Genomic DNA, 21,458 nt, shown 5'->3' with positions numbered 1-21,458 from the left:
CACGCGGATACGATATTTATACGATTACAAAGAGACGTGTACACGACGAAGTGTAAAAAAACTCACAGTTAGCACAGATTGACGTACATCCGCGATCGCGAGCTCGTTTTGTTTCTCGTAATATAAATAAATACGATACACATGTATAATAGAGAGAAAGAGATACAGGTTTGTCGAATGGTCGCAAACGCGGGGAGCCTGGGGACCTGGAATATAATTGAAATTACGACGCGCGGCGTATTAAGTACAAGAGTATGAGCACGTCCCCAGCCTCCCTGGACCTACACCGATGACTCACCGATCAATCTTCGTTGCTCTTCGATTGAACGACGAGTTGTCTACATTGGCTTTGAACGGATCGACAGTTTGTAAAAGTGCGCAACTCGAAAAAACTTGGCAGTGCGTGCCGAATACAATAATCGTTATTCATTTTCCATCGGTACTACAAAACGCGAAGGTCGTTGAAAGTTTCCTTTAAAGGGAAAAAAAAAAAATAAATGCGAGTTAAAAAAAAATTGCCAGTCTTATATTAACTAAAAAGTAAGTTAGATCCTTTGAAGAATACTGTGTGTCGTTGTGCCACGACGAGTGTCTGCTAAAACGATAGAGTATTGCGATAATAGCACGTAAATCTCGGTCAGAGTATATCAGTGGATACAAAATTTCTTTTCTTCAGTACGATCGAAACAGTCTATATTAGTCTCGCAACACGATTTGATGTAAAAAGGTCCGTTTCGTTTTGCATCTGTTACACTTAATAATCTAGTAATCATAATTAATAGGCAGCATTATATATATAGATAATAGAGAAATAATTAATAACCGTCGATAATATAATAATAATAATAACACAATAATATAATAATACGTACAATGGAAGATAAAATTTTAGATGCTCCACAAAATGGCCTTTCTAAAAAATTATTCGCACTTCGTAAACTACCACGTATGGCAGATATAGAGAGACTCAGAAGCAAAACGAGAGATAAAAATAAAAGAAAACGATTTCTTCGTTCGACGTTAGACGATATACGTAGATAGGCCTAGAGTAGACTGAGCTGCTCTTATAACTTTTAACTCTTAAATTTTTGTTAACGTTACTTTAATCGCCTTAATTTAATATTATCTGTTACTCTGTCTCTGAATTATAAGGGTGCGTAACCCCCAACTTATAATACATATAGTCCCTCTCTAACTAGCTCACTACAATCCGTGGAGGTGTGTTGCGCATGATTCTTTGCTTTATATATATTTTTTATGTATATATATAACATATTAATAATTATATATATATCATAATGAAGATAATAGGCATAGCCACTCGTGTTCGGATCACAGACTACGCGCTGCCGTACGTCGCTCTCGTACAGACAGTCTGGTGGACACTATGGCTTTCTTTCACTTATCATTAGACATGTTACTTTTACTTTATGTTATGTATTCCGTACTTACGTACACACGTATAGATATCAGATCGGCCATAAAATTTACATTTAAAATTTTTTTCCCTAATAAGTATTTGCACCGATCCACGTCTCGGATCCTCAAAGGAGTCTCGACAGAGAAAATGCGACGACGTTGTAAACGCAACGTTGTAAAATAGAGTAGAAAGTTAAGATAACTTAGTATTATATAAGACAACGAAATCTCTCGCTTACACTACGATAACAATAATCACCCGTGAAAAAAATTATCTTACGAATTCGTAATTGGAGATTCATGTACAAATATTCTGTTCATTTTCTAGAGAAATTTAATAAGCGTCTGTCCAGCGTCGTGATTTAAGGATCAGAGGCGCGTACATTGCCTACCAATATCCATACATGTTTACAAGCGTATTTCGGTATGGCCAACACGTAAAGACGGTAAAATACTACCACGAGGACTGTCTATCCCGTGACCTATCGCCTGACTAGCCCTAACGAAATCGCGTGTATCTTTCTTACGGCATTGTTATTCACACGGTGTGTTTCAATGTGTAATATTTGTACATATGTAACGAGGTGTAGCTGATGCATGAAGTGGAGGCACTAGTCAGAATTTCTGGAGAGGTTGACGGGTCCTGGGATGGAAGTGAGGAGGGTATGTCAGCAGGCACTGGTCTCTTCTCCCTCGAGCGTGTACGCTACGTTTTCTAGTCTATGAGCTAGGTGTAGTTTGCGACAGCCCGCATCTGTCTCCAAGGCCTCTAGGATCTGAAAAGAATTTCATAAACATTGTCATGGCTTCATTTCATATCAAACGGAGAAAATGATGAGGCGACCATTTCCAATTGAGCAAGTTACTCACTTGTTCATAATACTTGCTGACATAGATGTAGAGCTCTTTCAACGCCGCGATCACATCGAACTCGTTGGCGTGAGATGCGCTCAGTTGCTGCATGGCACTAGACATCTCCTGATCGGTGATCTGCGGCAATCTTTGCACATCTGTATAGAATCGACCCACTTTCTCGCGATAATGCGGTATGTCCTTGGCGAAGAGCAGCTTGTTAGATGGCGAGTCCTTGCCCAGTCTGTGTTCCGTCATTGAGCACGAGTCCATGAACGTCTGCGCGATCACGGAGAGACTCGAGTCCACTGTCGTAGACTTATTGATGTCAAACATAAAATCTGGATTCTTGATAAAATTGACCCAGAACCGGAGCGGCAGGCTGTTTGACTTCCACGCGTGCGCCACTTCCGGATCGACGATGCCATGCTGCTTGGCAGCCTCATCGAGAAGATCAAACAACCACTTAACCGCGCTAGGCAATGCCTCGTTAGCGGTCAGTATGGTGTTTAGAAAATCATCGACAAACTTTTGTACAGTGCCCTTCGTCGATAACAATCGCGTCAGGAATATTTCCGGGATCGCTTTGTGCGTTCGCTCGGGATGGTGGTGCTTACTGCTTCCAGTAAAGCCTAAGCCGGGCGGATAATGTACATCTTCGATAGGCCTCACCAGATGATACAACCGCTGATTGCCGCCATGGGCGCTCTCGACGTCGCCATTCGCCGTTATAATAGGCGGCGAGTGTTGGGAGTCGAAGTACAGGCCGCTCACGGGATGATTGTACATTACAGGACTGATCAGCCCGTGATTGGGCGTGGATGGAAGATGCGTGGACGAACAGTGATTTGAGTGTCGATGTAGATGATGATGCGACGGTTGATGATGCGGATGAATCGATGGCTGCTGCTGCTGCGGGTGATAATGCGAGGGCTTGCAATTGTGGCAGGGCGGTTTACACGCCACCGAGAAGCCATCGTTCTGTCGGGGAATCAACGACATCACCGCTGACTCCTTGACGCCATAGTGCGCCAGCGTGTTTATCTTTTTCCACTCGCCGCAACATTTGGTCGTGAGATCCTCGTCCTGAAGGGTCAGGTGACCACCACGACCATGCCGCCACTCTAGATCAACGTCATGTATGGACGGCCTCAACGAAAACGGAGTATTCTTGTACAGCGCGTCGAGAATCTTTGACTTTACCTGGCTTATAGTATCGCAGTCTAGGACCTTGCACTGTATCTTCTCGTCGAGATCGTCCTGCACTACGTGCAACGTGACGATCGTGTGTTCGATCTGCTCGCGCAGAAGTCTCTCTTCGGAGAGAGAATATCTCGCGTCGTGCGTTATTACATCCACTGGTCCTTTCTCTATCTGATGCTTAATTGCCTTGAACAGTAGGAACAAGGATGAGCCGGCGTAGTCTTTTAGATAATTGTACATACAAAGCGCCATCCAATTCGTTAACATTTTCTCTACCACAGATTCTGTTCTTCTTAACATAAGTTGCGGATGCTTTGTGTTCACCGCTTTATCGATCAGTCTCAATAATAAATTCATCAGTATATCCGTGGCATATTCCATTTTACCCATTAGGACAACCATGAGTAAGGAAGCGACGTTCACTTTGTCTCTGATATTAAAGTCTTTCTGAGCTTCCAAGGTCTCTATAAATGTCAGCACAAAGTATTTGTTGTTGACGAGCTGCTCGAACTGTATCATTGCTGCATCATAGTTGGTGCGCGAGATGTTGCTGCGTGAACGCGGATCATTTAATATGGGGTGATCGATCACCCCGGGGAAAAACACTTTCATAATATAGTTTTTATGATCGAGAGTGGGTATGCCCGACGACTCGAGATCCGCGGTCAAATCCGTCATATCCGTTTGTAGTTCCGCAAACGCCTGTTTGCACTCCATGCGGACGTTACTCTCAAGCGTATCCATCTGTATCTGTATGCGCTTGTATTCTCGTTCTGCTTGTGTGCTTTTACGGCGGTATATCACCAGCACCAGGACGAATAGAAAGATGAGGCCGAAGGTGCCAGCGGCGATACCGGCGATTGCCTCTGGCGGTATTGGATAAGATTTGATAACTTCATAACGCAAATAACCGATGGGAAAGCGTAGACTGCGACCGACTCGTACCACTACCAGGGGTAATCCGCTCTCAGTTTTAATACCAAGTTCGTCTGTGTCAGCGGGCTGTTGATCCGGTGGTGTGCAGACCAATTGCGTAAGAGCCAGCGATGTTACATTGCAAGGCATGATACCCACGGTAACATTTACGTCCGATTCATCACTGGCATAATTGAGATTCTCGCCCTCGATCACGAGCGTGTCCCCCTTGTACAGCTTGACGTTTCGCGGAAATGGAAAGAATGTTGGATCCTCGACGTAAAGTAGTCGATTACGGAGACTTTGCTTCTCCAAGTCCCTAACGCTCTCTACGTAATCCATGATAAAAGCGATCTTAAGAGATAGTTGAGATTCCTTCAGTCTTAACGAATGCGGCGATGAAGTACCTAGAGTACTGGTAGCCGCTGAACGTTCACTGCGTCGGATCGAGACGAATCTTTTGGCAACGCTCGGACTTGGACATTCCATTTGCGTAGGATTCAGGACGGTGCAAACGGTTCTGTTCACCGGCAATTGTTCATTATCGAAGTAAACCTCCATTTCGGGTTTCTGAATGGTGTCCAAATTTGTGCCGTGTACGGTGATCATGCGGCCACCCGAGGCAAAGCTCCTCAGTGGCTTGATTTCCATGATGGTCGGGTCGTGAGTGTAATTATATGGATTATCCATCAGAGTGCGATTTGCACCATCGATGCTCAGTGTTAGCCTGTGAATTCGTCTAACGCGACCCGACTTACTGGTCACGCAAGTTAGCCTTGTGCTGCTCGCTTGGGTCGCGTTTACGTGGCACGGCAACTCGTCCAGATATGCCGATATCGTACTACCGATGTTAAGATACTTACCAGTAATAGCCAGTTGCGTGCCGCCGCTCTGCGGCCCGACCGACGGATACACCCCCGATAAACGTATGTCCTTATAATTGAACAGCACCGCACTCTCCGTATATCCGGCGTCGTTTCCGACCACGACGGACGCTGCATCCGTGGCCTCATGCCGACCGGTGCGGCAAACAATACGCACCGAGACCTCGTAATTAATCAGGGTACACGGAGTGTTGCCAATGTGTATCTTACCCTCCACGTCACTCTCCTTCAGCCCAAGATTGCTACCCTCGATCGTCACCAGCGTACCGCCCTCGATCGGTCCACTAAGTGGCTTGATCATGTCTATTCGAGGTTTTGGACATTCGGTGAACGGTGACTGTAGACACGAATGCCGATACACGCAACTATTCCCGCACCAAGTGCACTCAAATCGAGCGTCTCGTGTCACGCACAAAGAACAGTCCGCGTGCTCACGATGCGAGCCGAGCACTTCGCACTTGTATAAAATTATCGTGGTCTTATCCACGTGATGATTCGTGTTCCAGACAACCGTCACTTCGGCTTCGTATTCGCCGCTGATCTCCTCGTAAGAATATATGGTCTTATCACATACGATGAAACGACTGTTGTCCACCCGAGCTTGTACCTTCAGATTGGCACCTTCGATGCTGACAATGCATTGGAATCCACTGTGGCCTACTTGCGGATGTGGCAGATTCTCCACTTCGAGCACTATCTCCTTAGGCACACTGTTTGGCAGCATCAACGGCTCCTTACGTTCCATGAATCTCGGACAGTATTGCGCGCCGTACGCGGCAAGATTAGCTTGATTTTGCTAAAAGACAAAAAGAATATTTATTATAGTATCAGATCACGTAAGTCTTTATTATAGTATAAATTATGATAGACGGATTTGTATCTAGACAAAAAATAAATTATAAATTAGGCAAAACTTACGTTTTCCCCCGATATAATGCCCTGACAGCTAGTATTGTGGGTGCATTTATTGTCATAGACGCACCAGCTACACGCCCATTGCGACTTTACGCACTCGGTACACACAGTGTGTCTCGAACAATCGAAAAATGCAAAGTTGCGTGAAACGAAATCTTTGTTCGTTTCACTCGATCGTACGGACAGTGGTACGAGTACATGATCGGCGCCCTCGGGAATGCTGGGTCTCTCGACGACGGGTGGTGTAGGACAGGATAGTCCAAAACCAGTCATCAGCGCGTCTATTGGCTCAGCATTACCAAAAACACACTTGTAATTAGCGCCCGTTGGTAATTCCGGCAAAGTTCTAATTGTTAATTGCACTGTGGTCATCTGATTAATGGGCATACGGTCGGGTAGAACCTGTTCGAAATCGATGCACTGTTGACCCGTGCCCAGAGATAACCATCGTGGACTGCTGTGACTTGCTTTTTGACAATCTCCTCTCACAGTACATCTGTAAGCAAAAAATATTCACATATTGGATATAATATTTATGTAACTATATTGTAAGATAAAAAAAATCTATGTTTATACTCTCCAAAACTTTTAGAATCTTACTCTAAAAAGTGGAAGCTCACTCTTAAAAATAAAAAATTTAGCTACTCCTTTTCAAGACTAGTTTAATTTTTATTCTTTAAAGTGTCCAAGTATCCAAAAAATTCCGCTCCAAAAAAATTTAGAGAGTAAGGAATTTAAAATTTATACATGCAAAGTGTTCCGTAAAATAATTAATTTACCTCTTTTCTAAAGAACACCAGCCGCAGTAAGGATCTTTCGCATCGAGACAACTGCTGCAATTGGTATAACCATTGCAATGCTCCACTTTGACCTTTGATATCTTCGAGTTGGATAATACATAGATAGATTCGCCGTCTGGTGAAATCAGCGTGTCAGGCAATAACTTTTGTCCTTTATCAATTGTAATACTTTCATAGACAAACGCTTCAACTCCAGACAATAAGACCTTCTTGAGAATACCATCGCTCGTGCCGAAAAATGCTACAGTATGACTCTCGGTGTTGGCAATGGTTACTGAACTAATGAACGTGTCAGGAAAATGTAATATAGCTTGGCCCGTAATTGGTGATACGCCCGAAATTTTCAATCCCACCTCACAAAAGTTAAGAATATTTCCTGTAGTCTGCAAAATAAAGTAATACAATCAATGTAGAAAATAGCAAAATATACTTTCCAACGTTTATCTTTCCTATATGTTTACTTACACCGGCAGTAGGACACTTTCCATCTTGTATAGGACCGCTGACGTAACCCATATTTCGATACTTGATGCTACCATTGAAGCACATGTGAATATTTTCATTAAATTTGGTTTCAATATCTTGCAGACTGTAGATGCAAACCGCCGAACGTGACAGAGGCTCGTTCGTGATGCCTCTGCTAGGCGAAAATACAGAAACGAATACGGGATCGCCAACGGAGATACCAAGTTGCATGGCCAGATCGCTGCCCGCTGCCGCTACCTTTGCGTCCTGCACCAAATTGTAATGATGTTGCTTTCCATCCCCCAAATCGACTGTACACTGCAGAGTCACTTCGGTGTAACTGTCGTAATTTGGATCGCTTATGCAGCTTCGCGCCAGCCTGGAGATGTATCCCAGTTCTTCTTGCTCTGGCAGATATGACTGCTTCTGCACCAGAACAAAGTACGCGTAGTCGCTCGCGTTGAACCCGTATACGTATTTCACCAGAAAATGATCCCGATACTTGACGTCAATGTACACGATCGATTGTTTATTGAACGTGTACTCGGTGAACTCTAGGTTGTCTAAGTTTCTGCTGGAGATGGCGGGCACGTCGTGACGATAATCCCCTTTGTTGGTGAACGTCGTTCCCACATAGAGTATGTTCGTCTGCTCCCATGGATTGTATTTTTCAGGCCCGATAAAAGCATACGTGGACGAATTCTCGTCGTTGGCAGCCACGCTAAGAGGAATAAACTCCGGCTTAATGGATATGTTGGACATTTTGTATCTTTCGCAAGCCCCTTGAAGAAGGGAGCCACAGGCGATTAACATCTGTGACTTGACATCGGCGATTAATAGTTTGTTCACATTATCCATTAAAGAAGTAGGTATGTCTCTTGCCATGCAACCTGTTGCATGACACTGAGGATTGTCCAGTCTCGGTCCTAAAATAAAAAGAGATTGATTATTCATTTTATAAATTGCAATATTATGTAAAAAAAGAAAAAATTAAAAAACTAAGTTTGCAGGATTGAATGCGTACGTAAATTCACACCGAATTATTTAAACGTTAAAGATCTAGTTTGGCTGCGTTTGGAAATATCACCTAAGTGCCTCCATGTATCAATTTATCCTTGTTGTTCACCCAATGTTAAATAAGGATAAGATGATACACGAGAGCACCTAGGTGGTGTTTCCGAACGCAACCCTTGACCATTTAGGGCCTTTATTTCTTATTTGTGTATTTATATTACGTCTTAAAAGATACTTTGTTTAAAATTATTAAAAAACTGACCTGTTGAGACATATTCCTCCAATCTGAGATTTGAATCGAGTTGAAAGAGTCTGTTGATCGCAGCTCCATAGAGCCTTCCGGAGGAAGGATCTATAGCAAGATGATTAAATCTCAAAGCTCCCTCTCTGGTTGCATTGGCGTCCAAGGAAAAATGTCCGTATCGCTGTCCATTTCCCGCGGGGAACTGCGCTATTATATGCGGGGATTTGTTGTCCTGTATTGGTGGAACGGTACTAGCGGGAGTGTCTATTGCTGCAGTCGCCAATATCACTAGGAACCATGTGGCAATGGACATGGATGAGAAGGATAATCGATGAAGGAGCGGTGGCAGCGGCACTTGTAGATGCGTCACTGTAGGTGATTTGGGAAATGACTGGGTAAGTCCCAGGAATCTCATGGTGTGTACGCGACAGCTGACAAAGCACGTGCGCACACGCGTTGCGTGTGCGTCAGTGCGTATGCAGGTCTAGGAGAGGAAATGTAAAAGGTGTGGTGTCAGGGTACGTGCCCTGCTGCTGGTAGTGAGCCAGTGTTAACGCAGTACTACCAGCTATACTTGAATACAGGCACCGACATGCCGATCATTGTCTGGTACCTCTGAAACATTACGAACAAATTATATCAAATGGGAACGAATAAGTTATTGATGCTTTCTAGCAAGAAACACAGTATAATAAGCTTTTCACAATAAGCCATTACCTAAGCTATAAATCTTTAAGTCGTAAGAAATGGATCAATCATAGTTGATTATTTTTCTCACATTCGACTTGCATTAAGTCAATTTTTTACCATTTAAGACTTAAAGCTTAGGTAATACAGTATGCACCAAAAAAAATGCAACTCTTACAACTAACACTTCAGTTGTTGGTTTAGTTAAATAAATGAGTGGATGGGGGGGCAAATTTAATTATAACACCAATATTTTGTCCTTCTACCAAATATTTATTCCTTTATGATTTCCTTTAATTGCAATCACTGCATTACTGTGTCACACTCAGCAAACATAATAGTAATTAAAAGAGTCGCATTTTTTTTACGCATATTATAGCTTATTGTAAAAAGTTTATAATATAGTTTATTATGTTATGGACTTTTTACAATAAGCTATTACTTAAAAATCCATAAGTCGTTATTTCATCTTTAGGTCTGTTTGAAATCCCCTAAAATTTTTGCACTTAAAACGAGATAAATAATATAAGCACAGAGAAAGAGAAGATTCTGAATACAAAAAACACAAACGACTCAAACAGACCTATTGTTTAACGTTGACAAACAACAAAGATCAATGATTCACTTGCGTTACGCTGCATCATCTGTGTCTTGCTAGAAAGCACCCTATACCACGCGACAAATTAACTATTCAGAGCGTATTAGGAAGCTTCATATTATAATAACTCGTATATTTTTATTTATTTTACAATTATCTCGACACGCGCAAATTAATTTCGTTGAATCCGTATTATTATACCTGGAAATGTACTCCAACCTCAAATTTTCTCAATTTCGAAAATAAACTAACGGTAATACACTGAGCGGAACTATACTAGGCATAAATTTTCGAAATAACCTTAAAAAACGAACAGCAGCGACTTTATCAAAATCTATACGCGATGCGTTGAAAAAAAGATGATCAATCGCGACGAAACGTACGCTAACGGCGAGTATTAGTAGCGTCTCGATAAGATGCGAATCGACTGCCGCACGATGCGTACACGCTGGCAACGCGTTTCCGTTCGAGAGGCTTCTTCGTCGACGACCACCGAGGAGCGTAAAAAAAAAGGGCTGCCGAGCCTTTTTAACAATGAAGAAGCATAACGGCGAAGGGGCAGATGGCTCCACGCATTTCGGGTTACACCGTAGCACGTACCGCCCTTCATTAGCGTGACCAACGTAGCTGCACTTGACAGCTAAGGCCACTGTCTTCGCACAAAGGCAAGGATACTCTCCACCAACCCCGTTCCGTCGCCCCTCCCTCTCCACCACCACTTCTTTCCATTCCCGTCACGATCACATCGCCTACCAAAACACGGCCGCGGTGACGAATTAGGGATCGCGCGGTCGTAACGCCGAGAGAATCCCGATTGTAAATGAGAACGGGAAGGTCACAATCGTCACAAAGAGCCGCGAACGAGGTACGAGGTACGAGGCAAGGGCCGATTACGCGCGAGACGCGACTCGGCGACTCGACGAACGACAAGTCGACACACAAGCTGATGAATCGGGCGAGACGCCAGGGCCGCCACCTCGTACCTCTTGCCGTCGACTCTGATCGACTCGGAGCGACTAGGCGATTTACCTTGCTCGCACAACTGCGTGATCAGCGTGATCGCTACGGCACATCGCGGATGTGCGGCATGCTCGCTCCGATCACTCGGACGGAGGCTCCCGGCTCGCCGTAGATAGGCACTGGTCGCCACCACGAACTGACTATCGCTGTTGCTGCCACTGCCACTGCCGTCGCCGCACTCGCACAGCACCGCCCGGGGTATCGCCGATTCGCCGCCGGATGATGATCCGCCGATCCGCGATGGCTCGCGTATACCGTTCCGTTATCATAAGTCGGCGCCGCGCGAAGCGCCGAGCGGCCGTCCCGTGTCGCCTCACAACACAACACTACAAACGGCCGAGTCGGGATCAGCCGCCATTAAAATTCGTCCGACACGGAGCCGCTGCCGCTGCACGAGTTTAGAGGCGCGAGTCGGGGGCCGTCGGGGGCCGTGGCTACGGCATGCGCCGCTCTCTTTCCGTCTCACTCTCTCGCTCCCCCTTACCCTCGTTTACCGTCTTCTCCCTCGCTCTTATCCACTTATCGCGGATCCTCCTCCGATGAACCGGATTCTACTTGCTCTCCGAGCGCCTCTTTACCTATCTACCTACCTCTTCCTCCCTTCGTTCATTCCTCTTCCCTCTCGCTTCCGCACACATTCACGCGTGCACGTATTCCGCGCGTATATATATATATATATATTATATATATATGTGTGTAATGTCCCGAAACTTTTCTTTTTGTTTACAGATACTTCCGCGAAGTCAACGATGATACTCCCTCGACAATTAATTTAAGACCTAAAAATTTTTTTTTAATCCTAAAAAATGTCGAGATATTTTTTTACTACAAAGTTCGTTAACGTAATGTTGGGAGATTACTCGACGAGTTTCCACCTGCGTTTCCAAAGTTTCGAGGCTCCGACGAAATTTGTTGTACTACAGGAACTATTTATAAATTTTCACGACGACTCGATCATTAATATTTTAATCAAGTCCCAATATCCATTATTAAGAAAATTTGTGATTTTTCTGGGGTAAGTAGGGTACCATGTATTTATCTGTGTACCTCGATATGTGCACGCATCCATCGCGACATTCGCATCTGAATCAATCTGCACATATGAGGCGATGAAGCTGAACGAAGCGCTCTCCCGCCGCCCGTGGCAAAGCGATTGTAGCTCACTTCACGTTCTGCCGAAAAATCCACGCTTCAATTCCATCAATACATCTGATACTTTAGTAAATATAATCATATATCCGTGATTGACCTAAATATAAAATTTAATAAAACATGTGTATTTATATGCGCGATTTGTAAAGTAAAAAATTAAGATATCTCACTTAGCTAAGCAGCCAACTTAAACCGAAGAAGAAGCTAACCGAGCAATATGAAGTTAGCTCCGTACGATTGAAATGGCGTTCGAAGGCTGACAATTCAAAAACAAAAAAAAAAAAAATAAAATGATTGTAAAACATACGACATCAAATCGATTAGTCGTGCAAGGAACGATAGTTATTGTTAATTGCGAGAAGAAATTACAATAAAATTATTACATTTACAACTTTATTAGCATAACACGTCTCAATGAGAGTTAGTTTTTCTCAGATTCGGATCCTTTTTTTCCTTTCCGCGACATTTAAAATAGTATACTTTTGTACTTACGTTTTTTTTTTCTGTACAGATGTGCAAACAAGAGAAAGAACCTGCTTAGAATAATCTTATCTGACTGATGAAGTTAATCGAGCTCAAAGTGTCCGATCATCGTCACAATTTATTATTGTAAATGTTATTTACACATATATCTAAGCTGCAAAGAGCTTCGTAACGTTTTTCTGTTATCTTCTTTTTTTTTTCGTCTCTATGATGGATATGAGGTGAATCTTTTGGCTGCGATAATTTTTTAAATTGTATAACAAATATAGTAAATAACTAATATTAGTTTGTAATTAAGAATATGAGAACGCATAAGTGTAACATAATAATATGTGAGTACTCGTTCGTTCCGTCTTCCCTCTCTGCGTATCACGTTTCTCACTTCTTTCGATTTATAATAGAATACATATATGTATACATATCCATGTGTTTATATATATATATATTACCTAAAACTGTGTCAATGTGTGTTCAAGATATTAAATGTTAACTTCGCACAAGATCGACTACATCTTCAAAAGGGAAGTCTCTCTCTCTCTATGTATACATATACATATACATACATATATATGCATATATATGTATATATATGTCAAACTTAGTATGTTCTAAGTAGATGATTTATTTAGGATGCGTCTTCTTAAATAGAAATCTACCCTCCCTGTTAAAAGTTTCTTACATCTTACGCATGGCAAGTAATCAAACCCGCCGGTGTACGTGTGTGTGTTACAAGGAAGGATTCTTCTTTTCCACAAATCGTATAAAACTTATAAAACAGAAAGTGCGTTTAAAATTTACGCCTAAAAAGAGATATTATACATGTTCGCGCGCGTATCGATGCTACATCCAGCCTCCTTTAGGCCTTTTAACGCGACATCGAGATCAAGATCGATACCGCAGCCCACGTTCCGCTTTTGTATACAGCAAAAATTTCTCCTTCTTTCGGCAATTGTCTTCGATTCAGATTTAAGCAGATTGAAATTGTAACTTGAAGTATATACTCCACAACGTTCTATACGCTTGCTGGTCCGCTTAAACTCTTTCTTTCTCCCTTTTTCTTTCTTTCTCTCTTTCTCTCTTAATCTTGTATATTCTTCCTGTCATCATTATGGATTTGAAATTATTAACAAGAGACTATATGCTCCACTCTCCACAGATCGTTTGTCCGTTGGCCAGTGTCTCGGACTAGTTACAGACAATGGCTTCCCACAAGTACAAAAAAGGATCGTTATCTATTAGTTTTTTTTTCCTTCATACATCATGCAACTTTTCATGTGTACGATTATATGCCAATACGTAATTGTGACGTTCAGGTCACGAGAGGAATTTTTAGATAATATTACGTATCTCATTTCTGTAACGGTGTACTGTATTATGCATTAATAATGTTATTATCACTAACGCAAGATTCTCGATAGTAATATTTTGTTTTAGTTAGTGTAGCTTTATCTGTAGTAAATGTACTGATGGTGACGGTAATGGTGGGATGTTGTATGGTCAACAGATGAAGCTACCTATCCCAAGGAAGGAAAGTCATTCTCGTCGTCTACCTTCGGAGCGTTCTGACGACTTCGCGGCGACCTCTGTTCGTTCTGTGACTGCAAGCAAAAAGCATAATTATTTTTACGTTATCTTTCTCTTTTAAAAAAAAATGCTTCATAATTAAAAAATGTTAAAATCTTTAAGTACATATATATATATATATAATACAAATACTCACGCGTGTATCACCGTCTCTGGGAGCACCACGATTTCCAAATCCACGTCCGCCGTTCATGCGATCGCCACGACCGCGACCACCTCGACCGCGACCGCCAGAACCGCGTCGTGAGTCACTGAACTGGATCTCGATCCCTAAGACACGTTTTTGCCTGCCAACGCGTTGAGGATACTCCGCGGCTGCGTCATATTCCTCCTCCTCGTCTTCTTCTTCTTCGTTACCCTCCTTCTTCCTCTCAAGAGCGTACATCTTCTTCCAACGCGACAGATCCTCACCCTCGCCAGCCTTTCGCAAATTGTATTGAGGCTTTGCTCTATTATTCCGCAGAGCTTTCCATTCGTCAAGGGTGAGCTCACGCGTCTCTTCCTCGACCGGTTTCTCCTCAACAGTCGTATCCGTGGTTGTCTCTCCATTCTTAACCTCAGTCGGCGCTTGTGGATCAGAGTCCGGCTTATCATTGGCCCAATCTTGACTATCTTGATTCAGGCTCTCTCTAAAAAAAAGACAAAAAAGAATAAAAGTCAAGATATATTGTAATTTATTTTTTAATCAAAAGCAGCTGTTGTAAGAAACTTGAACAACCTTGAATTACTTACTCTATTTCGTCATTATGAGTACCCCAATTATGGCTGCCAGCACCATCTTTTTTATCCACTGGTTTAATTCCACTGTTAATAGACAAATGTGAAATAAGCTTTAAATTATGGTGCACTGATCAAGCTACATAGCATTATACTGTTACATAATTAACAATGCATGCCTTACAAATGTTTCTGTTGAGAAATTATCATTCTTGCTTATTTACATGATCACGTAATAAATTATAATAAATGTAAAAAAAAATATTCGACAAACTATTGTTAAGTATTTACCGTCGCGTGTAACACAAAAGTATAGTATCACAACTAGAAAGAAATAATGAAATTAAACGTAAAAATACAAATACAAAGCAGAGTGGAAGTGAACATGGACTGCATTTGTCGGTGCTCTGTCGAAAAAAATTCGACCGAACGTAACGACAACCTTGGTACGGTGCACACCGAGGCAAGCACTATTATAGAGATATTCGAATGTAATGTCTCTTTTTATGTGTGCATGCGTATTTTGATACTTACGTTTTATCAGAACCGGACTGACGATCGAACTCGCGTTTGCCGCGATTATCAAAGCCGCCGCGTCCACGAGGGCCACCACGTCCGCGACCCATACCCCGCATACCACCGCGGCCACGGCGTTCACCATATTCGCCACGTTGAGTTTCACTCGAGTTTCGGAACTCGCGTGTCTCGCGGCCTTCACTGAAATCAAACGGAATATGCAATTGCTTACAAGTGCGAAAAAATATTTCAAGTTAAAAAATCTGAATAATTGTGAATATTAATGGATCCGAATATGCGTTTCTACATCTCGCTCTTACTGCATGTATATATATAAAAATATAAAATTCATTAAACTCATTACATTATTTGCATTATGTTGATGTATCTAATATGCATACGTGCGCACATGTATGTGTTGTTGAAACTATGGATATTTTCCACTTAATGATACAAGTTGACACAAGTATTGTCCTGTTTTTGTTATTCATGGAATGCCAAGAAAGATAGAACGTTTGTATTGACTTGTGCCATTAAAGCATCCTATGTCTCCTTTTTAAAAGACTTGAACCCGGGACGCTAAATGACTTGGTGATAAAGTATTTGCTTGTCAATATAAAGATCAGAGTTCGATCTCAGCATTCCATAAAGCTAATAAAAGACATTTTGAGCAGATAACACGAATTCACAGTGATAGAAACAAAAACAAACCGAAGACTAGAAAATATGAACTATATCTATCGTGAATACATTTACATAAAATATAGTATCAACTTTGTTCCAATTGCAACTTTGTTACAATTGGAACATGCAAACAAATATTGTACTTCAATTATTATAGTTATTAAAATATTTCTATTAAAATATTTCATTATTTACATACGAATGAAATATTTGAATTTGATGAATATTTCAATACAAAATGTTGCTAAAATTATTGATTTATTGATATATTGATTTGATAATGTAATTACTATAATACAATCTCTCTCCCCCGATTATCTTGATATTTTATCTTGAAACTAACCTAGGAGGTCCCCGTCTGAACTCTCCTTGTCCCCGGAGCGTCCTCTCTCCGTCTTCTCGGTTGCGCCTATTGTTGCGCTCCTCCCGAGATTCCCCGGAGAACTTGACGTTCCGGTCACCTCCGCTCGCTCTTGATTGAGCGGATTTCTTATCGGCTGAGAACATTAACATAAAGCATACAAATATAATTATTTTGCATAAATGAATATTGCTTTCCAGCAAGAGAATGTTAATTGGTATTTGTTTGAAATGCTTCTAAATTTCATTTCCACCAACTTAGATTAACTTTAATCTTAAGTTTAATTTAAGCTGGTGGCACATGATGCTTGTTTTCTTGCTGGATTACTAGTTAAAATAAATTCTTGCCACTGTTGGCTACGATGCTGACATTGTCAGTACCGCAGCCAGTAGCAAAATTCTAATACAGCTAGGAATCCAGCAAGAAAACGAGCATCGTGTGCCGTAGGCTCATCCTTTTCTAGTTTCAAGAATTAGAAAAAGATAAAGAATAAGTTGAACCAAAATTGATGGAAACAGGTATAACACTGTCAATTAAATATAACGTTCAACTGTTAAAATAAATTAAAATTAATTTACTTAAAATTAATTTAAAATATAAGCATTTTGATGCATTGTTTCAAAATATTGAAACAGTATCACCATTTTAAAATATATGAAAAAAATACATTTATGTAAAAAAATTATGGTCTTAAAAAAAAGGCCAAAATAATTTGTTAAGAGCTATGCAATCTAATTACACGAGAAACTTCAATTGGGGAAAAAAATTCTTGAGTATTCCATATCCTTCTACGAATATTTCCTTAAAAAATGTATTTTAAGGATAAAACGGTCAACACACATGCAGACAATGGACATCAGATTCAATGGTCATGAACGTTGTGCATATCTACGCATGTTATTCATAAATCTGATATCACATACAGAGATATCGTTTTCAAAGTAATAGAAACCCCGATATACGATCATACGATCCCATTGTAGCTAGAGAAACTCCAAGGAGATATTGCCGCACGAGACGCATATCCGGCGTGCTCGCACATGAATTTGGCGTTGAATTGTGTGCCGGTGTCCTCGCGTGGGGACACAGAAGACGAACGAGACGGGCAAGACCGTCGTGGAATGCGGCAAGCGCGGGCCTATTTTTAAGGCGAAGAAATCATTTTTAGAAAATTTGGTAGCCGACGCGCGATCGCTTTGGCGAAAGGTACGACACTCGATTCGCCGACTAGGGTCACTAAGGTACTCGCCGAATTCCGCCGTGGAGTCGATTGATGGGGGGAGGCGGGTGACGGGGATCCTCGCGAGGAAGCTCGGCGTGAGGAAGGTCGGCGTGAAATCGGCAAGCACATGGGAGCCCGACGGCCATAACGCGCACACGAGGCGCCGGGGGGAGGGCTAACCTTGATCCTTTTTAGTTTCCTGCGCCTTCGACGGTGGCTGCTGGGCGTCCTTGATCACGCGACTCTTCTGCGTCTTGTTGTTGGCGGTCTTTTGACCGTCCTGCGGTTGCTGCTGTTGTTGCTGCTGCTGCTGCTGTTGTTGCTGCTGATGTTGCTGCTGTTGCTGCTTGGTCTTGTTCTCCTTCTCCGAGATCCTCTCCTTCTTCTTGGCTTCCTTCTCCTGCTCGCGCACTTTTAGCACCTCCAGAGGATCCTCGCTCTCATCGAGCGCCAGCAAGAACTTGTTCGTGACCGTAACTGTGTACTCGTTCTCCATCTTGGCTCGGTATCCTCACGGCGTCGAGGATCTTGCGAAGGTTTCACGGCTACTCTTGAGCCCCTGTGTAACGGAGTCATTCACTATCCAATATGGCCGAGTCGGAGAGCTCGAATCCACCACGAGGTCTACCCCGCTGCGGCACCATGCAGGAAAGGCGAGGGAGGAGAAGGGCGAGGGAACGAGCGACGAGAGACCGGAGAGACTACGGAATTGCTGTGCAGCGAGCGCGCCACCTCCCCCACCAGAATTACCGTATTTGTTTATAATTATCGCTCGCAGCCCGGTCCATCGTTTCGACGGATGTAAAAAAATACGCCGTGAATTTACGCACGGTTCGAGTCGCCGATACACGATACCGTCGTATTCGAAAAGACTCTCAATTGTTCATTATTCGTCGCCTCGGCCGGAAAGTCGTGCCGTCGGCCCGTCGCGCGATTTCCATGAAACGCGTCGCCGCAGCCGGCGAACCAGCTGCCTGCGTCATCCTTCATCTCGAGGAAATCGTATCGGCGTTCCTCGACCACGTCTCGTCGAAAATACGAGAAAATGCGAGAGACGATTCGGACGATCGCAATAAATTTGTAAAACGCAGCGATGAACGCTTGGTTTCTTTTTTGAAACTTGGTTTTTGAAATAACAAGTGTGTTGTGTTGTTCTTGTATGGCGGCGGTGACGTCACGCGACCAATCGGCGTCAGCCGATCGATTTTGTCCAATCGATGCCAGCCAATCGCCGCTCGCCGGAAATTCACGACGCTATGCGCGAATAAGCGGATTTACGAACTCACTCGGACGATTTTAGTCGTTTATCAAATCAATCGAAATTTTGAGATCGATTCTATGGCCGGAATCTATAGTCCGATCTTAATCTCAAGCAATAGGCGAGTTCTGCGGGGTCTACAATAGAAGTCGTAACAATCGTAGAGTCTTAAGTCGTAGAAAATTGATCAATCACAGTCGAATATGAGAAGAATAATTAACTGTGATTGGTTAATTTTCTACGACTTAAGACCCTACGACCGTTACGACTTCTATTGTAGACCCCGCATTCAAGACGGCAAGCAGCTAGGCATGTTTACCGAGTGATTGAATATGATTGGTTGGATCTATAAGAAACAACCAATTATGTTCATTTGCTTTGCGAGCAGGTTAGTCGCTTTGTCAACTTGAACGCGCCCAATGTCTTCAGATGCTAATACGGCTCTCTGATTGGTTTATGCACTAGCTTAATGGTTCCTGCACACTGGACGCGGAAATGCTTGCCGCGCGGCAAAATGTGACGCGGTAGCCAATAACTTTAAGCTGGTTCTACATTGATCGCATCGCAGCGTCGCAAGCGTGTCGCAAGCGTTGCGGTCCAATCAACATCAAGCTAGCTCAACTCTGATTGGATTACAACGCTTGCGACACTCTTGCGACGGTGCGATGCGACTAATGTAGAACCAGAGGTCTGTTCTTTTTGACTGAACTCTTGCACCAGTTCATCTTTCTTCTTTTTCTTTCCTCCTGAAGAGAAAAGGAAGAAAGATGAACTGGTGCAAAAGTTCAGCCAAAAAGAACAGGCCTCAGCTTTACAGCTTCTAAAGCTGGTTCTATATTAGTCGCATCGCTCTGTCGCAAGCGTTATGATCCAATCAAAATCGAGCTAGCTTGATGTTGATTGGACCGCAACGCTTGCGACGCTACGATGCGACTAATGTAGAACCAGCTTAACATGTTCATTGGTTACCGCGTCGCATTTTGCCGCGCGGTAAGCTTTTCCGCGTCCAGTGTGCAGGAGTCATCAGACCATCTCGAATCTTGAGCACCGTCTATGGATTCGGCCCTTATATCTTGAAATAAGGTGAAAATCACGAAAGTGAGCAAATTTTGCCAATGTTGACCAATGAAGGTATAAATATTCCAGTAAATTTGCTCGCTCTTGTAACTTTCACCTTGTTTCAAGATACAGAATCGACCCTTTCAATTTTTCTTCAACATACCTGCTTTATTCGTATTTTGTGCAATTTTGATTGTGAGATTGCTCGCGTTTATAAAATCGAAACGAGGCGTCAGGTGTCTAGAGGGCTTATTAGGCCAGAATCAGACTACGCATTAAAGATTGAGATTGAAGATTGAAAGATTGAAATTTAACCAATAAAAACAATAGGAATTCAAATTCCTTTGATCTCATTGGTCAAATTTTAATCTTCAATCTTCGATCTTAATCTTTAATGCGCAGTTTGATTCCGGCCTTACGGTTCCTTGTGACGAAGTAAAAATTACAAAAGTGATTGAATTTACTAGAATATTTATAACTTCATTGGTTAACATCTAGTAAATTTGATCATTTTTATAATTTTCACTTTGTCACAAAAATCGTAATAAGGGGGTAGAACCAACGACTGAACCTGCATCAACCTGCATCTGCACCTGCGGCAGCCTGGCAACAATAGAATACAAATTGATCTCCACTCAATTGCACTCAGGGTGCACCAGTTATTCCAATGGAAAAATCGCTAGTAACGACAATGTCGATATCATTTTATTATCGTTGTTCAGGGGATCAATCATGAAATTTTTTTCCTAGGATGTGTGTGTGTGTGTGTGTGTGTGTGTGGAAAGTGAAAAGTGAAAAATTTCTCCATTAACTTCAATGATTAAAATTTTCATTTTTCACTTTCCATCCTAGGGATAAAGTTTCACGATTGATACCCAGATATGTACGATACGATAAAAAAGCTGCACAATGATAATATAACGATATCACCCTGTCGTTAAAAATTAATTCAAAATAAAAGACGCCCACGATGGACTTATTTACTACCATCCACGTTCGTTACAAATTGGTTACATTTCACGCGACTGTGTAAATCCGCCTAGATGGATGCGCGCGCATAGGGCGGCCATTTTGAGCAACTCGCGCGTGTAGTTAGTACTCGTGTGCGTATTTTGGCGGTTTACCAGTTGCACGCGGCACGCGTAGTACGCGCTCGGTGGTGGCGGTCTGGCGGCTGCGGCGGCGGTGGTGGTGGTGGTAGTAGAGAGGTCGCGCGTGTCAGCCAGTCAGCGGTAGGTTACCGCGTCTACCGTGAGTACATAGCATCGTATCGTGTAGCGATTGGTATGGTTACGATTGTGACAACTGATCAAATTGTGTGAGAGAATCAAAAAGTGAAAAGAGCGGGTCGAAAGAAAAGTAAAGAGAACCAGCAGCCGACGAGGCAGCGCTGGCAGGAACGACCC

The 21,458-nt window shown here is 42.6% G+C and overlaps 2 protein-coding genes across 2 annotated transcripts; both read right to left on the bottom strand.

Annotated features, from left to right (window-relative positions):
* Positions 1–912: 912 nt before the first annotated feature.
* Positions 913–9,318, bottom strand: PlexB (plexin B). The gene is made up of 6 exons (XM_018457173.1): positions 8,730–9,318; positions 7,454–8,379; positions 6,968–7,371; positions 6,192–6,684; positions 2,290–6,069; positions 913–2,195 (listed from the first exon to the last, which is right to left on the bottom strand). Exons 1-6 carry the CDS (start codon positions 9,124–9,126, stop codon positions 2,088–2,090), a joined length of 6,108 nt encoding a protein of 2,035 aa, XP_018312675.1. The 5' UTR covers positions 9,127–9,318; the 3' UTR covers positions 913–2,087.
* A 3,975-nt stretch (positions 9,319–13,293) lies between these two features.
* LOC108728566 (plasminogen activator inhibitor 1 RNA-binding protein) lies at positions 13,294–18,535 on the bottom strand. Its single transcript, XM_018457174.1, has 6 exons — positions 17,916–18,535; positions 16,496–16,649; positions 15,487–15,669; positions 14,968–15,039; positions 14,372–14,864; positions 13,294–14,249 (listed from the first exon to the last, which is right to left on the bottom strand). Exons 1-6 carry the CDS (start codon positions 18,229–18,231, stop codon positions 14,166–14,168), a joined length of 1,302 nt encoding a protein of 433 aa, XP_018312676.1. The 5' UTR covers positions 18,232–18,535; the 3' UTR covers positions 13,294–14,165.
* Positions 18,536–21,458: the final 2,923 nt, after the last annotated feature.

This window comes from Mycetomoellerius zeteki, unplaced genomic scaffold, assembly GCF_001594055.1.
Source record: "Mycetomoellerius zeteki isolate Tzet28-1 unplaced genomic scaffold, Tzet1.0 scaffold62, whole genome shotgun sequence".
In the NCBI taxonomy this organism is placed as follows: domain Eukaryota; kingdom Metazoa; phylum Arthropoda; class Insecta; order Hymenoptera; family Formicidae; genus Mycetomoellerius; species Mycetomoellerius zeteki.
The sequence above is the reverse complement of the archived record's forward strand: the minus strand, read 5'-3'. Positions and strand labels throughout refer to the sequence as shown.